The following is a 21,690-nucleotide window of genomic DNA, read 5'->3' on the forward strand; positions in this document are numbered from 1 at the left end:
CTCAACATATAGACAAGACACAGAGAAGGGTTCAACCCGGGGCATCAATGAGTTACCAGAGAGCAGACACAGCTCTTGCTGCAGTGGACATGATTCAACATATAGACAAGACACAGAGAAGGGTTCAACCCGGGGCATCAATGAGTTACCAGAGAGCAGACACAGCTCTTGCTGCAGTGGACATGACACAAGACACAGAGAAGGGTTAAACCAGGGGCATCAATGAGTTACCAGGATCCAGACAGAGCGTTTGCTGTATCAGGCACATGAAAGAGGCACCAAGTGGCCAACCCCAGACTGCTCATGTCTTAGTAATCAGGCGGCACTATCCCATGTTGAAGCAGGAGTATTAAGTGATGGACTAGAAACATGCAGCTGTCTAGCATGGCTCCATAGCTGTCTAGAGACATGCAGCTGTCTAGCATGGCTCCATAGCTGTCTCGAGACATGCAGCTGTCTAGCATGGCTCCATAGCTGTCTCGAGACATGCAGCTGTCTAGCATGGATCCATAGCGGTCTAGAGTCAGGCAGCTGTCTAGCATGGCTCCATAGCTGTCTCGAGACATGCAGCTGTCTAGCATGGATCCATAGCGGTCTAGAGTCAGGCAGCTGTCTAGCATGGCTCCATAGCTGTCTAGAGACATGCAGCTGTCTAGCATGGCTCCATAGCTGTCTAGAGACATGCAGCTGTCTAGCATGGCTCCATAGCTGTCTCGAGACATGCAGCTGTCTAGCATGGCTCCATAGCTGTCTCGAGACATGCAGCTGTCTAGCATGGCTCCATAGCGGTCTAGAGTCAGGCAGCTGTCTAGCATGGCTCCATAGCTGTCTAGAGTCAGGCAGCTGTCTAGCATGGCTCCATAGCTGTCTAGAGACATGCAGCTGTCTAGCATGGCTCCATAGCGGTCTAGAGTCAGGCAGCTGTCTAGCATGGCTCCATAGCTGTCTAGAGTCATGCAGCTGTCTAGCATGGCTCCATAGCTGTCTAGAGACATGCAGCTGTCTAGCATGGCTCCATAGCTGTCTAGAGACATGCAGCTGTCTAGCATGGCTCCATAGCTGTCTAGAGTCAGGCAGCTGTCTAGCATGGCTCCATAGCTGTCTAGAGACATGCAGCTGTCTAGCATGGCTCCATAGCTGTCTAGAGTCATGCAGCTGTCTAGCATGGCTCCATAGCTGTCTCGAGACATGCAGCTGTCTAGCATGGCTCCATAGCGGTCTAGAGTCAGGCAGCTGTCTAGCATGGCTCCATAGCTGTCTAGAGACATGCAGCTGTCTAGCATGGCTCCATAGCTGTCTAGAGTCAGGCAGCTGTCTAGCATGGCTCCATAGCTGTCTAGAGACATGCAGCTGTCTAGCATGGCTCCATAGCTGTCTAGAGTCAGGCAGCTGTCTAGCATGGCTCCATAGCTGTCTCGAGACATGCAGCTGTCTAGCATGGCTCCATAGCGGTCTAGAGTCAGGCAGCTGTCTAGCATGGCTCCATAGCTGTCTCGAGACATGCAGCTGTCTAGCATGGCTCCATAGCGGTCTAGAGTCAGGCAGCTGTCTAGCATGGCTCCATAGCTGTCTAGAGACATGCAGCTGTCTAGCATGGCTCCGTAGCGGTCTAGAGTCAGGCAGCTCTGGTTGCAACAAGCACAATAAGCAACACATGAAAGAGAGGCAGAATGGTCAAGCTTGTCCCATCACTAGGGATAAGGTAAAACTAACACACACGGTCACAAGAGGAAATACAAAGCCCTCGGAGCTGGCCTGGGACTGCTCCATAGGAAAACGAAGAGCTCCTCCTGGCCAGTAATAGAGGGGAGGGACAGATCACCTATGTGGACTTACAAAAAAACGGTCACTCGTCACTTTGGACCTCTCAACTGCCTGGGCCCAGAACCTGAGACAAAATGAGCTGAAAAAAATAATTTAAAGAAACACCGAAGCAAAGTTTCTATTGGAGAACAAGCAGGTTATGGCAATGCGGAGATATCGCTGGTTGACTCTCTGTAATTATAAGAAGCTATCCCTTCAAGGCTATTTAGCAACAACTTATAGCATCCAGACAAAGGAGCAATCTCTCAGGCTAGGTGTAATGCCAGTATTTGAACAGTAAATGGATGTGGGGAATGCAGTTTGTGAAGAACACTATTCTGTAGGGTACACAGTGGGCATGACCCTACAAGAATCTAATGCCCTTACACACCTGGATAGGTGTCATGCTTCATCATCGGGCGTTTGCTCCTCATTGGGCCGGTGCTGCAATGCCGATGGGCACCCTAAATGGGGGCTCTTTGCCGGAGAACGTCCTGTCCGCTGTTTGTGCACAACTCGAGGAGGCACCAATGTTTACCCAATTTTGGTAAGTGATCAACTGCGATAGACTTTTAATTTATGTTGCATGTGTCTTGTGGTAGTAGCAGGGATCTCTGGAAACTTACTGTGAAGAGGGCCAAAGACATTAAAGCACTTCAGAAAACTCTTCTCCTTCAGCGTGGCTGTACATAGAAAGTGCTTGAAACTCCCCGTTGCACAAATTGTTTATACTGATTGTTTTAACCCGGTGCCCATTGGACAGATTAAAAGTTTTAATTATAAGAATTTGAATTTTAAAAGATAAACATGCCTATTTTATATTAGTTTTAGAAAAATAGAAGATGCATTTTAATGTTAATTAATGATTCTGCAGCGGTAAATTACAATGGTTTTAATTACCTAAGCAAATAAAACTAAACTTGAAATGGTCACAAGGGTGATACATGGATGAACCATCATAAACCGCCCACTCCACCAAGAAGCCAGCCAGTGTCTGACTGAATCAGGGAACAGAACAAACACCTGAGTGAGTGGGGCCAATCCCAGCTATGATTCTGATTACGAACTACGAACAAAAGGAGCTTGAAGAGGGATAACCTCACAAACAAACAGAAAATAGTAAACACGAATGCACAGGGCGGCAGTGTGCAAGGAGCAGAACACTACAGCACAGCACTCAGTGCATCACTTTAGGGACAGAACTTGCCTACCTGGAGCTGTGGGATTATGTACACACGCAGCACGTCTGTGTCTTGCATCAAGATTGTAACGCTGGGTGAGTGAGTGAGTGAGTGAGTGAGTGAGTGAGTGAGTGAGTGATGCTTCTTGTCTGTAGGACCGGCGCTGTTGGAGAGGGATGGAGAGGATCTTTGATCAAGCCTCTTCTGACAGAGGCCAGGCTCATGCAAGAGCAGGGATAGGATGTCATGTGAGCCATACAATCACTCTTACAATGCATACATTGGACCTACCAATGCACCTTTGTATGGCATGCTATGGCCAGAGTGCACACAGCTAGATTCATGCCATGAAAGTCACATAGATACATACAATGGCATGTCTTCTTACCGTGTACAGGTTGGGTCCCTCCTCTTCCAGCTCACCGCTGTACTGCACAATGGCCTTGAGATGGGGCAGCTGGTCTTGGACCTGAAATACACCATGAGAAACCTCAACATCCCAGAAGCACCACAACCGAAGACACTGCACAAGTGGCCTACTCCAACTATTGGTAAGAGGGACATGTAGGGTGGAAGCGCTCTGCGTGGTATCTGGTTCTGGAGTATATCAGGGTGAGAAAGCAAAAGACACACAATTGATGGATGGAATTTTCCTCTTCAGCCAGGATAGCTTGAATCCAGTGGAGTGTATCAGGACTAATGCTCCTCTCTCCTCCAATCACAACATCCAGCTGGTGGATCTTTATACCCAAGACCTTTGGGCCTCTCTGCACCTCTTTACTTTCAGGAATATGAGCAACTGAGGTTTGCAAGCCAGGAAGAGGCCAGAAGTCAACACAGGTTATGGGGGGCTGTGAGCCCCGCGTCCATCTGCCCCCCAGGCCCAGGAGAGCCAGAGCACTCAGGATTTCCAGTTGTTCAAATTACAAGGTCGGATTGCAAAACATTTCTTGGGTCGTCGCTATTAGATGTCGTTGGTGGTAAACCCTTTCTTTACCAGTGTCGTGAAAGTTAGTTTGTGGAGGTGGAATTGTGTCAAATGTTTAAGCAGACCAACTGCAGTTGCGGTAAAACAACAAACAACTAGTACAACACAGTTCAACAACAACAGAACACATTACTATAACACAATGCAACACCACAATATCTCAACACCAATGCCGCAAAATACACACAAGTGAAATACAACATTTTATGACATACAAACCACACCAACACATCACACAACAAAACAGAACAACAACACATCAGAACAACACACCAAAGCACCAACAACATTTAGTGCAACACAACAAAAATCAAAACAACAAATAAACAGCTCAGCCACAATTGAAAATTAATAAAACAACATCAAACGGCAGCACAACACTACCAAAATATAATTGTGGTGTGTTTAGTACTGTGTTTTATGCTACACTGCAATGTGTTTTGTATTTTCTTTTTGTTTTGATGCACTGTTTGCATTGACTTTGTGCTGTAGTTTGATGGTTGTTGTACGTTCTTAGATTGGGGTTTTGTGTTGTTGGGGTGGTACTTTATTGTGTTCTAATTGCGTACTCTTGTGTCCATATTGTGATGGTGTTCACACTGTCTAAATAACTGACCAGCCTGCTTCATTCACTGGCCACCATCCTGCCTCATTCACTGGCCACCATCCTGCCTCATTCATTGAGAAGCAGATATCATGGGGGGATCAGTTTGTTTGACGTACTTACTTACCAGGCGAACCCCCTTTTTGAAGTTTAAGGATGAAAAATGAGCAGTATGACAGGAAAAGGAGTTTTGTACGTTTTTCTTTCCATACATAGGGGTGTGAGTTTGGATGGAGAGGGGGTTGTCCATCTCTTTCATGGCACATTAGACATTTATCTGTTAAAGTCTTTGTGGAACCGGTGAGTTGATTTTTTGTACTGATGTTTGTCTGTAGCAAGATTATTAAATATGGTGGAGATTTTATCACTGTAGTGATTGATTGGGTCAGTGTGCAGGGGCGGCTCCTCCATTAGGGCAGAGGAGCGTCGCCCCACTGCTTTCTCACAGTGCGAGAAGCAGAAATGTAAAAAATATTATTTCAAATACCATTTAATGTTTCTGCTTCTCGCACTGTGAGAAAGCAGAAGGGTATGCCTGGTTGGGGCCGACGGGTGGGTGAGTCGGGGAGGAGTGGCTTGCCTAATGCTGTGGACCCTGACTGTTCGGTCGGCACTCTGGGGCTGACCAAACCAGCCATGCGCACTCTGCCTTTTCTCAATGCAGGCTGCAATGCAGCCTACATAGAGAAAATGGCCTCCCTATAGGCGCCCAGCTGGGTGCCGTCCCTATCAATCAACGCTGGCATTGCAGCGTAGTGCTTGCTTTAGGGGAGGGAGGCTGCCTTTGGATGCTTCCTGTTCAGGAGAGGAGCAGGAAAACGCGGAACCCGGCCAGGAGCTGAGGCGGCGCGGGACCCAGAAAAAGTAATTACATTTTTTGGGGAAGTAAACCCATCCAGCCTACCCCCCGCGAACCCACGTGATGGCACCACCTGCTTCCCCCCCACACGTGAGTCATGGCGGCCGATACTGTCAGCAGAGGAAAGTATATCCAGCGAGACAAGGTGCACCATACTGTCTGAGGTGAAAAGATTGATGCGCATTCCATCTCTGACAGTTGTTATTGCACTCTGATGCTTGGCTGCTAGGGCTCACTTTACTACCCTCTACAGCTCCTCGTATCGTCAGATACTGATGGTTAGCTGGCAGGACTCACTTTACTGCCTTCCACAACTCCTCGTATTGTCAGGTACTGACGCTAACCTGGCAGGGCACACTTTACGGCTCTCCACAGCTCCTCGTAATGTCAGGTACTGACACCTGGCTGGCAGGGCTCGATTTACTGCCCTCCGCAGCTCCTCTTATTGTCAGCTACTGACGCTTACCTGGCAGGGTTCGCTTTACTGTCTTCCTCAGATGCTCGTATTGTCAGGTACTGACTCTTGCCTGGCAGGGCTTGCTTTACTGCCCTCTGCAGCTCCTCGTATTGTCAGGTACGGACGCTTAGCTGGCAGGGCTCACTTTACTGCTCTCCACAGCTCCTCGTATTGTCAGGTACTGGCGCTAAGCTGGCAGGGCTCAATTTACTGTTCTCCACAGCTCCTCGTATTGTCAGGTGCTGAAGCTTAGCTGGCAGGGCTCACTTTACTGGTCTCCACAGCTCCTCGTATTGTCAGGTACTGAAGCTTAGCTGGCAGGGCTCACTTTACTGGTCTCCACAGCTCCTCGTATTGTCAGGTACTGACGCTTAGCTGGCAGGGCTCACTTTACTGCTCTCCACAGCTCCTCGTATTGTCAGGTACTGACGCTTAGCTGGCAGGGCTCACTTTACTGTTCTCCACAGCTCCTCGTATTGTCAGGTACTGAAGCTTAGCTGGCAGGGCTCACTTTACTGTTCTCCACAGCTCCTCGTATTGTCAGGTACTGAAGCTTAGCTGGCAGGGCTCACTTTACTGCTCTCCACAGTTCCTTGTATTGTCAGGTACTGAAGCTTAGCTGGCAGGGCTCACTGTACTGCCTTCTGCAGCTCCTCGTTTTGTCAGGTCCTGACGCTTAGCTGACAGGGCTCACATTACTGCTCTCCACAGCTCCTCGTATTGTCAGGGACTGACGCTTAGCTGGCAGGGCTCACTTTACTGCTCTTCACAGCTCCTCGTTTTGTCAGGGACTGACGCTTAGCTGGCAGGGCTCACTTTACCGTTCTCCACAGCTCCTCGTATTGTCAGGTACTGAAGCTTAGCTGGCAGGGCTCACTTTACTGCTCTCCACAGCTCCTCGTATTGTCAGGTACTGACGCTTAGCTGACAGGGCTCACTTTACTGCTCTCCACAGCTCCTCGTATTGTCAGGGACTGACACTTAGCTGGCAGGGCTCACTTTACCGTTCTCCACAGCTCCTCGTATTGTCAGGTACTGACGCTTAGCTGGCAGGGCTCACTTTACTGCTCTCCACAGCTCCTCGTATTGCCAGGTACTGAAGCTTAGCTGGCAGGGCTCACTTTACTGCTCTCCACAGCTCCTCGTATTGTCAGGTACTGACGCTTACCTGGCAGGGCTTGCTTTACTGCCCTCTGCAGCTCCTCGTATTGTCAGGTACTGACGCGTAGCTGGCAGGGCTCACTTTACTGCTCTCCACAGCTCCTCGTATTGTCAGGTACTGGCGCTTAGCTGGCAGGGCTCACTTTACTGTTCTCCACAGCTCCTCGTATTGTCAGGTACTGAAGCTTAGCTGGCAAGGCTCACTTTACTGGTCTCCACAGCTCCTCGTATTGTCAGGTACTGAAGCTTAGCTGGCAGGGCTCACTTTACTGGTCTCCACAGCTCCTCGCATTGTCAGGTACTGACGCTTAGCTGGCAGGGCTCACTTTACTGTTCTCCACAGCTCCTTGTTTTGTCAGGTACTGAAGCTTAGCTGGCAGGGCTCACTTTACTGTTCTCCACAGCTCCTCGTATTGTCAGGTACTGAAGCTTAGCTGGTAGGGCTCACTTTACTACTCTCCACAGTTCCTCGTATTGTCAGGTACTGACGCTTAGCTGGCAGGGCTCACTGTACTGCCTTCTGCAGCTCCTCGTTTTGTCAGGGACTGACGCTTAGCTGACAGGGCTCTCATTACTGCTCTCCACAGCTCCTCGTATTGTCAGGGACTGACGCTTAGCTGGCAGGGCTCACTTTACTGCTCTCCACAGCTCCTCTATTGTCAGGTACTGACGCTTAGCTGGCAGGGCTCACTTTACTGTTCTCCACAGTTCCTCGTTTTGTCAGGTACTGAAGCTTAGCTGGCAGGGCTCACTTTACTGTTCTCCACAGCTCCTCGTATTGTCAGGTACTGAAGCTTAACTGGCAGGGCTCACTTTACTGCTCTCCACAGTTCCCCGTATTGTCAGGTACTGAAGCTTAGCTGGCAGGGCTCACTGTACTGCCTTCTGCAGCTCCTCGTTTTGTCAGGGACTGACGCTTAGCTGACAGGGCTCGCATTACTGCTCTCCACAGCTCCTCGTATTGTCAGGGACTGACGCTTAGCTGGCAGGGCTCACTTTACTGCTCTCCACAGCTCCTCGTATTGTCAGGGACTGACGCTTAGCTGGCAGGGCTCACTTTACCGTTCTCCACAGCTCCTCGTATTGTCAGGGACTGACGCTTAGCTGGCAGGGCTCACTTTACCGTTCTCCACAGCTCCTCGTATTGTCAGGTACGGACGCTTAGCTGGCAGGGCTCACTTTACCGTTCTCCACAGCTCCTCGTATGGTCAGGTACTGACGCTTAGCTGGCAGGGCTCACTTTACTGTTCTCCACAGCTCCTCTTATTGTCAGGTACCGAAGCTTAGCTGGCTGGGCTCACTTTACTGTTCTCCACAGCTCCTCGTATTGTCAGGTACTGAAGCTTAGGTGGCAGGGCTCACTTCACTGCTCTCCACAGCTCCTCGTATTGTCAGGTACTGAAGCTTAGCTGGCAGGGCTCACTTTACTGCCCTCTGCAGCTCCTCGTATTGTCAGGTACTGACGCTTAGCTGGCAGGGCTCACTTTACTGTTCTCCACAGCTCCTCGTATTGTCAGGTACTGAAGCTTAGCTGGCTGGGCTCACTTTACTGTTCTCCACAGCTCCTCGTATTGTCAGGTACTGAAGCTTAGCTGGCAGGGCTCACTTCACTGCTCTCCACAGCTCCTCGTATTGTCAGGTACTGAAGCTTAGCTGGCAGGGCTCACTTTACTGCCCTCTGCAGCTCCTCGTATTGTCAGGTACTGACGCTTAGCTGGCAGGGCTCACTTCACTGTTCTACACAGCTCCTCGTATTGTCAGGTACTGACGCTTAGCTGGCAGGGCTCACTTTACTGTTCTCCACAGCTCCTCGTATTGTCAGGTACTGACGCTTAGCTGGCAGGGCTCACTTTACTGTTCTCCACAGTTCCTCGTATTGTCAGGTACTGACGCCTAGCTGGCAGGGCTCACTTTACTGCTCTCCACAGCTCCTCGTATTGTCAGGTACTGACGCCTAGCTGGCAGGGCTCACTTTACTGCTCTCCACAGCTCCTCGTATTGTCAGGTACTGACGCTTAGCTGGCAGGGCTCACTTTACTGCTCTCCACAGCTCCTCGTATTGTCAGGTACTGACGCTTAGCTGGCAGGGCTCACTTTACTGCTCTCCACAGCTCCTCGTATTGTCAGGGACTGACGCTTAGCTGGCAGGGCTTACTTTACTGCTCTCCACAGCTCCTCGTATTGTCAGGTACTGACGCTTAGCTGGCAGGGCTCACTTTACTGCTCTCCACAGCTCCTCGTATTGTCAGGTACTGACGCTTAGCTGGCAGGGCTCACTTTACTGTTCTCCACAGCTCCTCGTATTGTCAGGTACTGACGCTTAGCTGGCAGGGCTCACTTTACTGCTCTCCACAGTTCCTCGTATTGTCAGGTACTGACGCTTAGCTGGCAGGGCTCACTTTGCTGCTCTGCACAGCTCCTCGTATTGTCAGGTACTGACGCTTAGCTGGCAGGGCTCACTTTACTGCTCTCCACAGCTCCTCGTATTGTCAGGTACTGACGCCTAGCTGTGAAGGCTCAGTTTGCTGCTCTGCACAGCTCCTCGTACTGCCAGTTTAGGACATTACTGAATCTACATCCATCACCCCAATTGTGCACGTAATGAAGTGGAACAGAGAAGTTTTAAGGCTTAAAAATTTTCGAAAATGCAAGAGTGCTCTAAAAACAGAATAATCTTCTTGTTTACATCGCATTAGGTAGCATGATGGGCAAGACCACCTTGGCCTTATGGTCTGACCTCAACATTATGGAGAGTTTGTGGCAGCTTCTCAAAAGTTGGACCTGCTCGGACCAAACACTTGGCACCTTGTGAAGCACTAGGCCAGGGGTTCTTAACCTTTTGAATTCTGGAGTCCCCCACCTAATCATTGCTGAAACTCGAGGACCCCACTGAATCATTACTGCAACCCGGGAACCCCCCAATGAGTAATTAGTGGAAGCCAGGGAACCCTGCCTAAGGATTGTCCAGGATTTGAACTGTAAAACAATACAGGAAACAATTACAGGGAAAAAAAAGCATTCATCAAACAAATACACAAACCATTTCACATTTCATTTATTTCGCAAACACATATACATAAAAAAAAATCAAAATTTTAGCTTTAATGGAAAGGTTGGAGCTTTTCTAAATTCTATTGAGGCCACTCATCGTCCATACTATATTCTGTCTCATGCAGCCGCACTGCTCCTGCCAATCAATCCGTGGATAATAATTTGATTTTTAACCTCCCATTTCAAATTCCTTCACATTTATAGTACATTTTTAAATTTTGAATCGCACTTCTAGATTCTTAATTTATATGCACTTTATTAATCTGTTAATATTATTTAATTTTCTAAGTAGTCACGGACCCCCTGAGGAGTCTTCGCGGACCCCCAGAGGGTCCCTGGACCACAGGTTAGGAACCACTGCTCTAGGGCTCTACCAGGTACAGAAGAGTAGATCTGTCGCCGAGTGAGATGAAGCCGCTGAAAGGCGGAGCAGTCTGGGGCTGGCAAACAACACAGGCATGGCTTGCAGGGGGACAACCAAACCTCCATGTTTACTTCATTAATTCATGAGCATTGACAGGGTTCAATCATATCTTATCATATCCATGTGTGCCCAGTATTCAGATTAGATAAAACATCTTGGTCCTGATCTACAGTTGGGTGATAACAGAAAAGGCTGTGCAACTGACCAGTCCTAGCGACTCACGCAACCACAGATTTTGGTTGTGTGGCGCCAAGTGGTTAACTGCACAAGCCCCCCCCCTTTCTCCGTAGCCCATGATAAAGCTCTTAAGGCTTCTGTACGGTTTGTGTAGCGCATAACGTGAAGCTTATGGAGAGAAAGGGACCAGTTGTAGCAACTCACATCACCAAAGCCGTCGTCGTGTAGTGCCAAGCACTGAACTGTGGAAACCAACGCTTTATCCGCAGCTCGCGATAAAGCTCCGGCTGCTTTCGCTCTGTTTGCGTTGGTCATGAAGTGAAACTTGATGACAAAGAAGGGAGTGCCAAAGACAGACAAGCTACTCCAGTGCTGCAGCGGCCTGAGATCATCCAGGCTGGCAAAGCCGCGGAGAGCTGGAAACTGATCTGGAACTAATAGGCCATTGTATCCTTAATTCTCCACGGTAGGTTCCACCTCATGATTCAAGCATTAGCAATGGGGATTTCAACCACAGGCGTCGAATGATGAAAGGGAGAGCTGTGTCCAGGTGAACAACTGAGGATTTATCTGCATAGCATCAGGTAGAAAAGTAAAAGGGCTTAACAGAACAACCAGACCTAAGCCCCTACAGCTGAGAGGTTGGCACTGAGGATTACATTCTCTCAAGGCACACAGCAGCACCGTTGAAGCAGTAAACACCTAGCCCTGGGTTTTAAAGTTTAAATCTGGTTTATTGACTTCAAATGGAGTTTTCCCATTTACCCACCCACAGGCCAGAGGGGGTCTCTTTACCAAAGTAAGGCATTATCTAATGACCATAAGCAGCATTCTGATCCGGTCAGCTACCCCCGCCCTCCTCCCTGCCCCATCCCATCTGGGCACTGCGAATATGCAATGTTTTTTAATTGGATCTTTAGGGCAAATTTATGATAGTCCTGCTTCAGTTTTGCATCACTTAAAGTGCCACATGCGTGACGCAGGGCTCCCATAAAGATTTATGAAGCCCCGGAAAGCCACCCTACATGGCTGTGAGTGGCCTCATAAATCATGAGTGAGGTGTCGCAGCGCAAATCAATACCTCGCCTTACTCTGCACTCGGAAAGCCTTCCATGGGCGTTGCGGTGGGATTTCCCACGCAACACACATTGGATTTGCTGCTGCTCCAGATTTACAAAGTGATGTAAACCTGGGGCCGCGTCCAAACCTGGGAGGCGGAACGGGAAGAACTATGGTTATTTCTCCTCGTTTTTTCCTCTTTCCGTGTGAGAAAGAGGAAAACGCCTCGTAGGATTGTTTTTGTGCATGAAGGTGCCCCTTCCTCTACAAAAAAAATCCTGCTGATAACACAGGTGCCCTGGCACCATGGTGCAAGGGTGCCTGCGTTGGTGCCAAGCTGCAGAAACTGTGCCAGCGCAGGAGGTAAGGATAGGAATGCACATTATTGCATAAATACGGTGAATTTCTGCCCTTTCACTTTGGCTTAGGGCAGCGCATGAAGGCGCCTTGCTGTGCTGCCCCATGTCAAACTCCCATAAATGAGGCATATTCTGTTCCAGGCAGCCTTCCCTTCACAGCCATAGTGGGTCTGCTCAGTGAGCTAATAGTCTGGTAGGCTTTGTAAGTTTGCGTTAGACGAAGGATTCCAAGGTGTCTAAATTCAGCCGACAGGATGCGAATACACTGCCCCCGAATTCGTGCAGAGTCATAGATATTGCCATAACACAAGGGGGAGTTTTGTTTATTTTGGAGAATTACCAAAATGTAAGTGGGGAATTGCGGAACGTCTGTTCCAAGTATGGTGGGCATCTCACGCCGATAGTGATGCGGTTTACAGCGTCTCCACAGCACGAGTGCGCATGCGTCCACCGCCCGCAGTTTCACCAATAATCCACTGATCTTAAGGGATACCATCTGTGGGCTGGCTCCGGTGTGTAATACCAATGTTTTTGTTTTGTGTTTCCAATTTGTTATTGATTTTAAAAACAAGATAACATTACAGTTCAGTAGCTTGTCCTGTCCCGCCTCACCCCACCCCCTAAACAAGGAGACAGATGTGAGTCACACCATGTGCAGACAAATAGGACTCCATACATAACATCTGGATCCCTTAGGCAGCACAATGGGCACTATCACATCAAATTACAGCAAGTCAGCATCACAGACTGATCTGGAAAAAGCAGCAGAAATCCCTGCCAGGTGTAGGTGAATCAGGAAGGGAGCCTTCGAGTTCTGCTTCCCGCCTCTTTTGTGCCAGTGACCTGTGCTGGGGGGCCGCTCTCAGTAGGATTTAATAAATATTTGAGAGGAGCTGCTTATCATTCTGTTTTGTGATGAGCCATGTTTCAAATTGTGTGCATTGGCATAGGTCTTACTCGAGGGGTAAGTGACCCAGGGTCGGATGTATAGATATCGCATACGCTCTTTCTCCATAGGGCCAGAATCATGCTTCAGGAGCTCGAAGGCCTGTAGGCCTGCTGCATTATAAAGAACTCCCATTACATAACGTATTTGTAAAGCGCGCATTCACCCAGAGGGGTATCCAGGCGCTGAATAACAGATGTTTATTGTTACCCAACTCAGTGGTACTCATTTTATCAACCTATGAAGGATGAAAGGCGATTGGATCCACCAGGATACGAACCTGTGACCATGAGGAACACAGGTCCCTACAGAGGACGCATTAGTCCACTAAGCCAGCAGGCCCGCACATTTACAGCTGGCTGTCTGCCAGGGTATATGCTGTACCTTCTAGAGCTGGTGAGAATTTGGGGTTGCCTAGAATGGGGCTCATCGGAAAAGAAAAATGCCTCCATAGTGACTCTTAATACCACCAAAGAGTACACACCCCTCAGTCTGCACCACTTGCCCAACTAGGGGACCTTCCAAATGTGGGGGGCCGCAGTTGCTTGCTGCATAGAGGACCAGTGTTTCTCCGAAGAGGGAGCATATATCTAATTTGCGAGGCGAGATAATAGTGCATCAGGTGAAGGATACCCAGACTACCATCCAGGGCACGGTATGCTTGCTTATGTCTATTGTATATGGTGGCGGTTGTGTTTGCAGCACATTTAGAACATTGGAATGTTGAGCGCTCCATTGAAGACAATGGCGTGCCCCGGGCTTCTATTGGCCGGAAGAAGCCCGGCGCATCAACATTCCAGTGTTTGTTCACAGCTATTGCTGTGAACAAATGCCTCATGGAGCTGAGGGGATTTCAATCAAATTAGAACATTCTGCCCTCTAGGGGTGAAATGTTCTAATAGCCATTAGAGCCCTCCGTAACGGGTTCTATCAGCCATTAAAGGCCCGCTCCAGCGCTAAAGGCCCAAGCTGGACTCTAAGGCTATAATAAACCCTTAGGTAGCAGGGCCATCTTAACTGCTTCAATGCAGCTTAGCCAGGATAGCCCCTAATCTGCCAACTTCATAGGTCTCTTCGAGCTGTCTCCAGTAAGTCGTGGCAGGCCTGAGAGACTGTCTTTTCTTTGGCGGAGCATATCTAAAGTCCAATGTAGGGGATACAAGGTTGTTTCCAAGTAAGTGGGAGAAGGCTTTGTAATGTGTGTCGCATATCCTGTGGGGTGTTGATGCTCATGATTTGCCACCTTTGTGCATTCATTCTGAATCTTGAGTCTTGGCCAAATGTTACTAGCTCGTGTTTTTGACCGGGTTGGAGCTCATGGGTTCAGAGAGCATGACCACCACATCACAAGTTTAGAGGTGTGAGCTCGGGCTCCCGGTTCCCCATCTACATTCCCGTAACCCGGGGGCTTGATTGAATGTTCTCTGCTAGTGGCTCCATATAGAGGGCATGAAGTAACTGGGCACCCCTGCCTTTCCCTGTATTCACCCCAAGGGGCCGTGACAAAGTCACATTAGTTCTAACTTTTGCCACCGGGTCAGAGCAGCCTCCCAGTACCCAAGCTTTAAATTGGGGCTCGAGACCATGTTTACTCAGGACTCCTAGCAGGAAGGACCAGTGGGCCCAGTCCAAAGCCTTCTCAGCATCGGCAGAAAGCAAGAATGGGGGTGTAGTAATCCATGATGCTTTGTTGCTATATGCATTATTTGTTTGCTGTTGCTTGCTGCATCCCAGTTTGGGACTGAAGCCTGTTTGATCCGGGTCCACTAATCCCTGCATGCATGGCCCCAGTCCTCTTGCTGGAACACCTGTAAAGATCTCTGCGTCGATATTTAACAGTGATATGGGCCCGTATGACTAACCTTTTGTGGGGTCCTGGCAGGGCTTTGGCATAACGGTTATGACTGCCTTCGGCATCCTTGGTGTCAGCGATCCAGTGGAGGCAAAAGAATAATACAGACGTGTCAGTATCCACAGCAATAATGGGCAGAACATCTTATAAAATGCTGCCATAAAGCCATCCCGGATGCATGTTGGTAATCCCTGTGACAGCCTCCTCTAAGGAAACTTCAGCCCCAAGGCTGGAGGCCTGGTCGGTCGTGAGAGACGGCAATGAGTTGTCGAAGAGTGTGGCCTTATACTTTGGACAGGGAGAGGTTTGGTTGGGTATAGGTCAGTGTAGAATTGTCTAAACGTGTTTGCTGTCTCTACATTGTCATAAATCTTGTCCCCTTGGGTTGTAGTTATTTGCTCGATTGCCCCTCTCTGATGTTTCACCCTTAGTTTACACACAAGTAGTTTTCAAGCTTTATTGCCTCCTTTATAATAATCCTGACATAAGCGTAGTAGGGGAAACATCCATTACAATTCAGGCATTACAACGCAATGCCTTTTCAATACAGCCAATACAACGCAAGTTCCATTACAACATATCCTATTACAACGCATGCCATTACGAAGCGGACCACCACCGTCCCTGAGGCAAGCACCAGGCGGCGTTAGAATAGTAAATTACGTTGTAATGGTGCATGCGTTGTAATGTCTTGTGTTGTAATAGAATCTGTTGAAAGGGAGCTTGCTTTGTAAAAACCGCATTGTAAAAGCATGCGTTGTAATAGTTTGCGTTGTAACGTCATACATCCACGTAGTGGAGCATAGTCCACTCTTTCAATATCTAGTGGCTTAGGTTGTGGCTTGGTCAGCATTAGCTAAACCCATATTTTACGAGAGCCCGACAGTGCGTATATAACCTCCAGTTCTTTTTTCTTTATTTTCCCATTTGCACCGCTTTCATCGTTAGACCTTTCAGCTTGAGAGATCAGCTCCCCTCGAACTACCGCCTTTAATGTACCCCACAGGGTTAGGATCTGCGTTTCTGGCCTATCATTGTTTTGTAAGCAGTGTGTGATCTTGTCTCTGATTGGGTTTCTCATTTTTCAACATGATGTCATTTAGTGTGCGAGAGCGGATGTCAATGTGACGGTCCCACGGTGTGATCATGAGGAGGGAGTGATCTGAAAGGGTGGTAGTCCTGATACTTTTGTGTTGTGCGTTGGTTAGCACGGTTGTCGTGCGTATGAAGTAGTCTAGACTGGCACAATATTGGTGGGTCTGTGAAAAAGGTGGTGTCCTGCATTGTGAGGTTCCGTACGTGCCAGATGTCCACTAGGCCAAGCACCCTCACCCACTCCAAGTCCCCCTAGGAGAGGGCGCCTGTTTGGCCCACTCGTTGTTGAGTCCATTACAATGTTCCCTTTCCACCAAAATCTCAGAATCCGGTGATGTCACGATGAGCGATGGTCATTGGGGACGTGTGTGGATCCTAGGGTGAAGGTATGGCTGCCTATTGAGATTTTCACTGCTAAAAGTCAGCCTGGTATGCCAGAGTGTATGCTGAGCATCTGCCCTTTAAACTTGTTGGTGAACAGAATTGCCATCCCTCCTCTGTTGCAAAAGAAACAAGTGATGGACGGAATGCTGGACAATGCAAACATTCACCCCCAGTCACAAGGATCCCGTGCTCTCCATGCCCTTGGAGTCAAGCTAACCTGGCTGATGAGGGGTGAAACCCCGAAACCGGTCCTAGGATGCTTGTTTCCAGTCCAGGGAGGAACTAGCCTGACAGTTCGGGCTGGACTGTTCCTATTGGGCGCAGGGTCAAGACGGATTTGCATATGGCTGGGTTCAAACTGGAATGGCATGGGGAGCAAAAAACGATGGATTTAGGGCCAGATCTCTGTACTGGGGTGAATGTATGACATTGTTCTGCATTCTGTCCATCAGCTGTTGTTTTTGCATCCCTCCTCTGTTAGCATTATTAGAAGAGAAAAATTGTCCAGTAAACCAAGGAGACCTGAGATGGGTCCAGTCTAGTTTCAGATGTGTCTCCTACAGAAGACATATACCACAGTCAGCTCCTTTCAACACTGAAAGTAGAGCTATCCTCTTAGTTGGGAAATTAAGGCCCCTCAAATAAACAAGCATTGGCATAGCCAATAGGTCTCGCTTTTGGGACACTATAAGTATTTAGTTATGCAGCACAATATCCTTTGTGCAACAACATTAACTGTTGCATGGCTAAACACTTATAAGGTCCCAAAGGCGAGACCTCCAAATATTTCTGGTGTAGGGGACATAAACTGTTAATTATGATGGAAAGAGAGGGGAAAAGATGAAAAGAGGCGGAGCTCTGTGTAATAAAGCGAATAAAGACATGACGACAAAAAATGAGACATAAGATAACAAAAAATTCAATAGTGCTAGATGAAACAGAAACGTAAATGATTCAGTAATAACGTTGGTCAGCCAAGGGTAAAATAAGATGAAATAACGTGGAATCCAAATAGCTTAGGGAACAAGCTGGGATGATAGTGAGTAATCCAGGAAGGTTAATGAAAACGCGAACGTTGCCTGGCCTGATGAAATACAAGATAACAACACAAAACAGCACAAAATAAGTCTGATGACATAAAGAAAATGTGGTTGAAGGGGTCACAAAGGAACTGTGACGCAACTCACCGCACAATGAATGCAGTGCCCTGAGTCGGTAGAAAATACAGTCTGACGGAGTTCTGCCTCTAATAGAAGTCAATAGCGCGTGGATACAAGTCCCGCTAGGTGTTGATGAGAACAGGAATCCTCAAGTATCACAGGTGACAATAAAGTAGGAGAAACATTAAAGCGTGGCAGGTATGGGAGTCCCTAAGGAGAAGGTGAAAAAGATCAGTGCCATCATGAGGGAGAGGATTGGGGGGGTAAATCCAGAAATAATAAATTCATGAATACGGAGCGCTAATGAGGAAAGAAAAGATGCCTGCAAGTGTATAGCGTCACCTTGGTAAAGAGATGGGACTCTGCAGCAATAAAGTTGCAGTTTAGGGCGTGGATTCAGTTGAATCCAGTGGATAAAAGACAGCGGGCGCAAATCCAATGACAGCGCTCCAGCGTCTGTTTAAAAGAAAAACGGAGGGGGGTAAATCAAGTTGATGGAAGATGAAACAGCGCTCAGATAATAGGCGGATACAGAGTTCGGGGCTCCGGGTGCACGAGGCGCGAAAAAGGGAGCTTTAAATATCCCGCAGGTGAGTGCCTAAATGAATGACGTTATGGCACGTTGGTGATCTACATCCCCTGGTGGGTTGGTCAAAGTAGGGGGGGGGGGGAAGAAAAAAAGAGAAAGTAACTAACGCCTCAACTTATGACGTGGAGGCACAGAAAATCGTCTCAGCCCCCTGGAGATTCCTTCGAGTACGGGAGGTGGATAAACGTGAAGGCAATCGGCTTCTGAGCTGCAGTCAAGCACAGTAGTAGTTTAAGGATGAATCACATTGGCACGAAAGGGCGACATGGATTTTTTTTAAACCACAGAAGGATGAACGTTACCATGTTTATAGGAGGCATCAGATAAGGCTAGCTGCGAACCAAGGAGCGTAGAGCAGTAGAAACTTCAACAAGGCAATAACGACGATATCTCCTGGCTTAAACTAACGGGAGGGAGATGATGGTAAAATTAAACACCAAAAACACCTTTTTTTCAAATAAAGAAGACTGTGTGTGTCATATTGTTCATTATGCACACGCTCAAAGCCAAAACACCATCTCTCGCGCATGCGTGCTGACACGAGAGTGTGCACTAAGGAGACACTAATAACAAGTCAGCTAACAGCACAAGCTCCAGATGACGCCTCAGGTGCTGAAAGCTGCCGGCTGCGCGTGTGCACTCTCGCATGAATGCAAGCACGAGGCCGTGTGGCAGCACTTTGAAAACCCGTACACTAAATGTCTCGGCCAGGCCAGTGCATGCGCTGGATCAGGCGAGACCTAAAAAAGAGAGAATTGTTACAATCTCTACATCAGTAATTGTTTTTCTTCCCCAAGAATAGGGACCACTGTGGCACACAAGCCCCAGGAGGGTCTAGTACCCTAAATGCAGTGACTATGGATGTGTATCATGTCTCCCGATCAGAGTCCCCCAACAAATAAACTGTAGAACAACTAACTAACATCACTTCACACATATTGGAGTTCTCATTAGCTGGGTGAGGACAGCCTGGTCATTCCAATAGGTCCATACATACCTCTGTCCATCAAAGTTTACCATTTCCTCCTCCCTTCTCCCAAGCCTGTTTACCATCAACATTGCACTCATCCGTCTCCTGTATCTCACTCTTGTCTCTGGCAATGTCCAAGACAGCATTCTCTTGCACAGAAGCATCTGTCCAGTCATTTTTGTTGGCTTACTCACTGGTTCGCAGCTCCTCTTTGACCTATATATCTATATCCTTCATCAGGCTGCAGCTTATCTACTTTCGTCTTTCTCTCTTGTTGGCTTTTCTTCCTGTCAGGGTCTGAGAGAAGATTGTTTAAAGGGAACTATGCCCCATCTTCCCCATCGGTTGCATGAGGCATCTGCTTTCATTTGTTGATGCTTCGTGGGTGAGAATTCGAGACTGTGCCAACAAATCCAAGACAGCTTGCACCTCTGCAGGGTTGCGCTGTTTTGTTCAAAACGAAGGTTAAGCTGAAGTGATCACCTTATCAATACTTTATTCCCCCCTCTTTCAGAAACGTGGTGGCTTGTCTCATTTGTCGTCTTCTCTGAAACGTTATTGTGGGCAAGTCTTTATATAGCCAAATAGTTGCTGCTTCGAAGGCGACTGAGCTAGTTGAGCGTGCCACTGCCTTGAATGCTTCTTTTTGCTTAAAGTAATCAAGTAGTCATCTGGCAAGTTATTTTTTGGGACGGCAGGTCTTCCGACTTGGTGTGTTTTGTCAAGTTGAACGTCTTCCAGGCAGCACAAAGTTGAATGGAGTCCTCAATACTGCCTTTTTCAGCAGCCTGGGGTATGCCTCGGATTCCTATCTTAGATCATTGTGATCTATTCTCCATGTCTTTCAGATGGCCCTGCAGATTGATGTTTTGGTCCCTAAGCTGCAACACCTCCCTGTGAAAGGAGACCGACTCTTCCTCACCTAGCATCCCCTGCATCTTCCAAAGTAGAGACCCTCTGACCCAATTCTCCAAGGTCATGTTTCAACTCTTTTAGCTCTTTGGAAACATCTTCCAGCTAGGCCGCTATGTCCCCCTGAAATTTACTGAACAGATCCTCCATGAATGTGCGTGTGGAGCACCGCCATCGTATTTTGTGGGAGTCTGTGGGGTGATGGTTCGCAGCTCTCTCCCTCCTCGGACCATGCCTTGCACTAAAGCCAGCAAAAAGGAAATGTCTGATCCCAAGACAATTAATACAGGATGACATGACATCAGGCCAGGCAGTCCCAGCCACATAATGTATTCCAGGTAATTTTGTGCCCCACAGGTCCATCTATCAGGGTTTCTATCTGAAGTCATGGATTACACTGTTATCACTGATTAGCTATGAAGATGTTTTTCCATGGTGGCTGATGAGACTGTCCCTGCTCCGAACAATTGACACACGTGCCTGGAAATAAGCCGGGCTCTGCCCTGTGACCAGAGAGAGGACAATTGACGCCATTACTATGGTAGATCGGGGTCTCTATGACGACCCTTTAAGATGCCTAACCCACCTGCGAGGTTAGGGATTAACACGCAGCAGGAAGAGCAAGCCTGAGCTTGGGGAGTGACTCGGAGTGAGATGTAAAGTATAGACGTAAAGTTACCTGCAGGATCTTAGCGAGCTGCTTTGAGTTCTCCACCACAAGGATGTTGGCTTTGCAGTTTTCTGCCACATACTGGCACGCCTCTGGAGAGTTTGTGGCATAAATTCCAACAGCTAAGCCCCTGCAGAAACATAGAGAAACAGAAAAAAGCAATCATCTGAGAGACATGGTCAGATGGGTTGAACAAAAACGTACTTCATTATTGCACTGCACAAGCAGGGACGCTGCCACAAATTGCAAATCTAGCTCCTCAAACAACGGAGGCGTAGACCAATCTCCTGCTTCAGTTTTCTGGCGCATCCTCGGAATACCAGGTATGGGGCATGGATGGTGGCATTCACCAGTTAGAGCTCTGGAATTCTTGCACGGGAAGGGAGCACATGGTAGGGCAAAGGTATCCACCAATCATATGTACTTGAGATAAGAAGGATGGCAGTTTCTAATTGGTCATTCTTTGAAGGCCTTATATCAAAAGGCAGTGCTAGTGAGGAGTCAATAAACATTGCAACACTGAGCCAAAACAAATTAACCTTCAATGAGAAATTGCCCTCAGTTTGATATGTGAGAGCAGCTTGGGATTGTGGTGATCCTAGTGTGTGTTTCACAGTGGTACAAAGGGTATAAAAGATGAGATGGGCCCTTTGCAGCCCTAGATCTGGAAGGGTGGGGGCGTGACTTCTAGCCAGTGTGACGTCATGTTCACTAACAGCAGGAAGCCATAGACCAGTGCAGCATCATTCTACTAATGTCTGGTCAGGAAAGTGACTTGTCAAAAAGGCACACACCTCCTGAGAGACCAGCTGAAAAGATGGGAAAGGCAGATCTTGGCTAAAGGGGACATGTAATTATGAGAAATAAGAAATTAGTAGAAAAAGAGATCAGGCTGTTGGTAAAAATGTTTGAAAAAGATGTTTCACTCTTTACAGCAATGTTTCCTACTACAGGCCTCTCCGTTGGAATAGATTACAAAGTTTCTACAG

The 21,690-nt window shown here is 48.1% G+C and overlaps 1 protein-coding gene across 4 annotated transcripts in view; it reads right to left on the minus strand.

The window, feature by feature from the left end:
* The window catches only part of LOC146863669 (long-chain-fatty-acid--CoA ligase ACSBG2-like), a 632,294-nt gene that overhangs the window by 129,436 nt on the left and 481,168 nt on the right, over positions 1-21,690 (minus strand). For all 4 annotated transcript variants that reach the window (XM_085627773.1, XM_085627776.1, XM_085627780.1 and 1 more), the window contains 2 exons: positions 20,711-20,831; positions 3,373-3,453 (listed from right to left, as the gene is read on the minus strand). In XM_085627773.1, coding sequence (XP_085483899.1) covers positions 3,373-3,453; positions 20,711-20,831 — 202 coding nt within the window. The remainder of the gene's footprint in view (positions 1-3,372; positions 3,454-20,710; positions 20,832-21,690) is intronic.

The sequence above is a fragment of the Triturus cristatus genome, chromosome 2_1, assembly GCF_964204655.1.
Source record: "Triturus cristatus chromosome 2_1, aTriCri1.1, whole genome shotgun sequence".
NCBI classification, from domain to species: domain Eukaryota; kingdom Metazoa; phylum Chordata; class Amphibia; order Caudata; family Salamandridae; genus Triturus; species Triturus cristatus.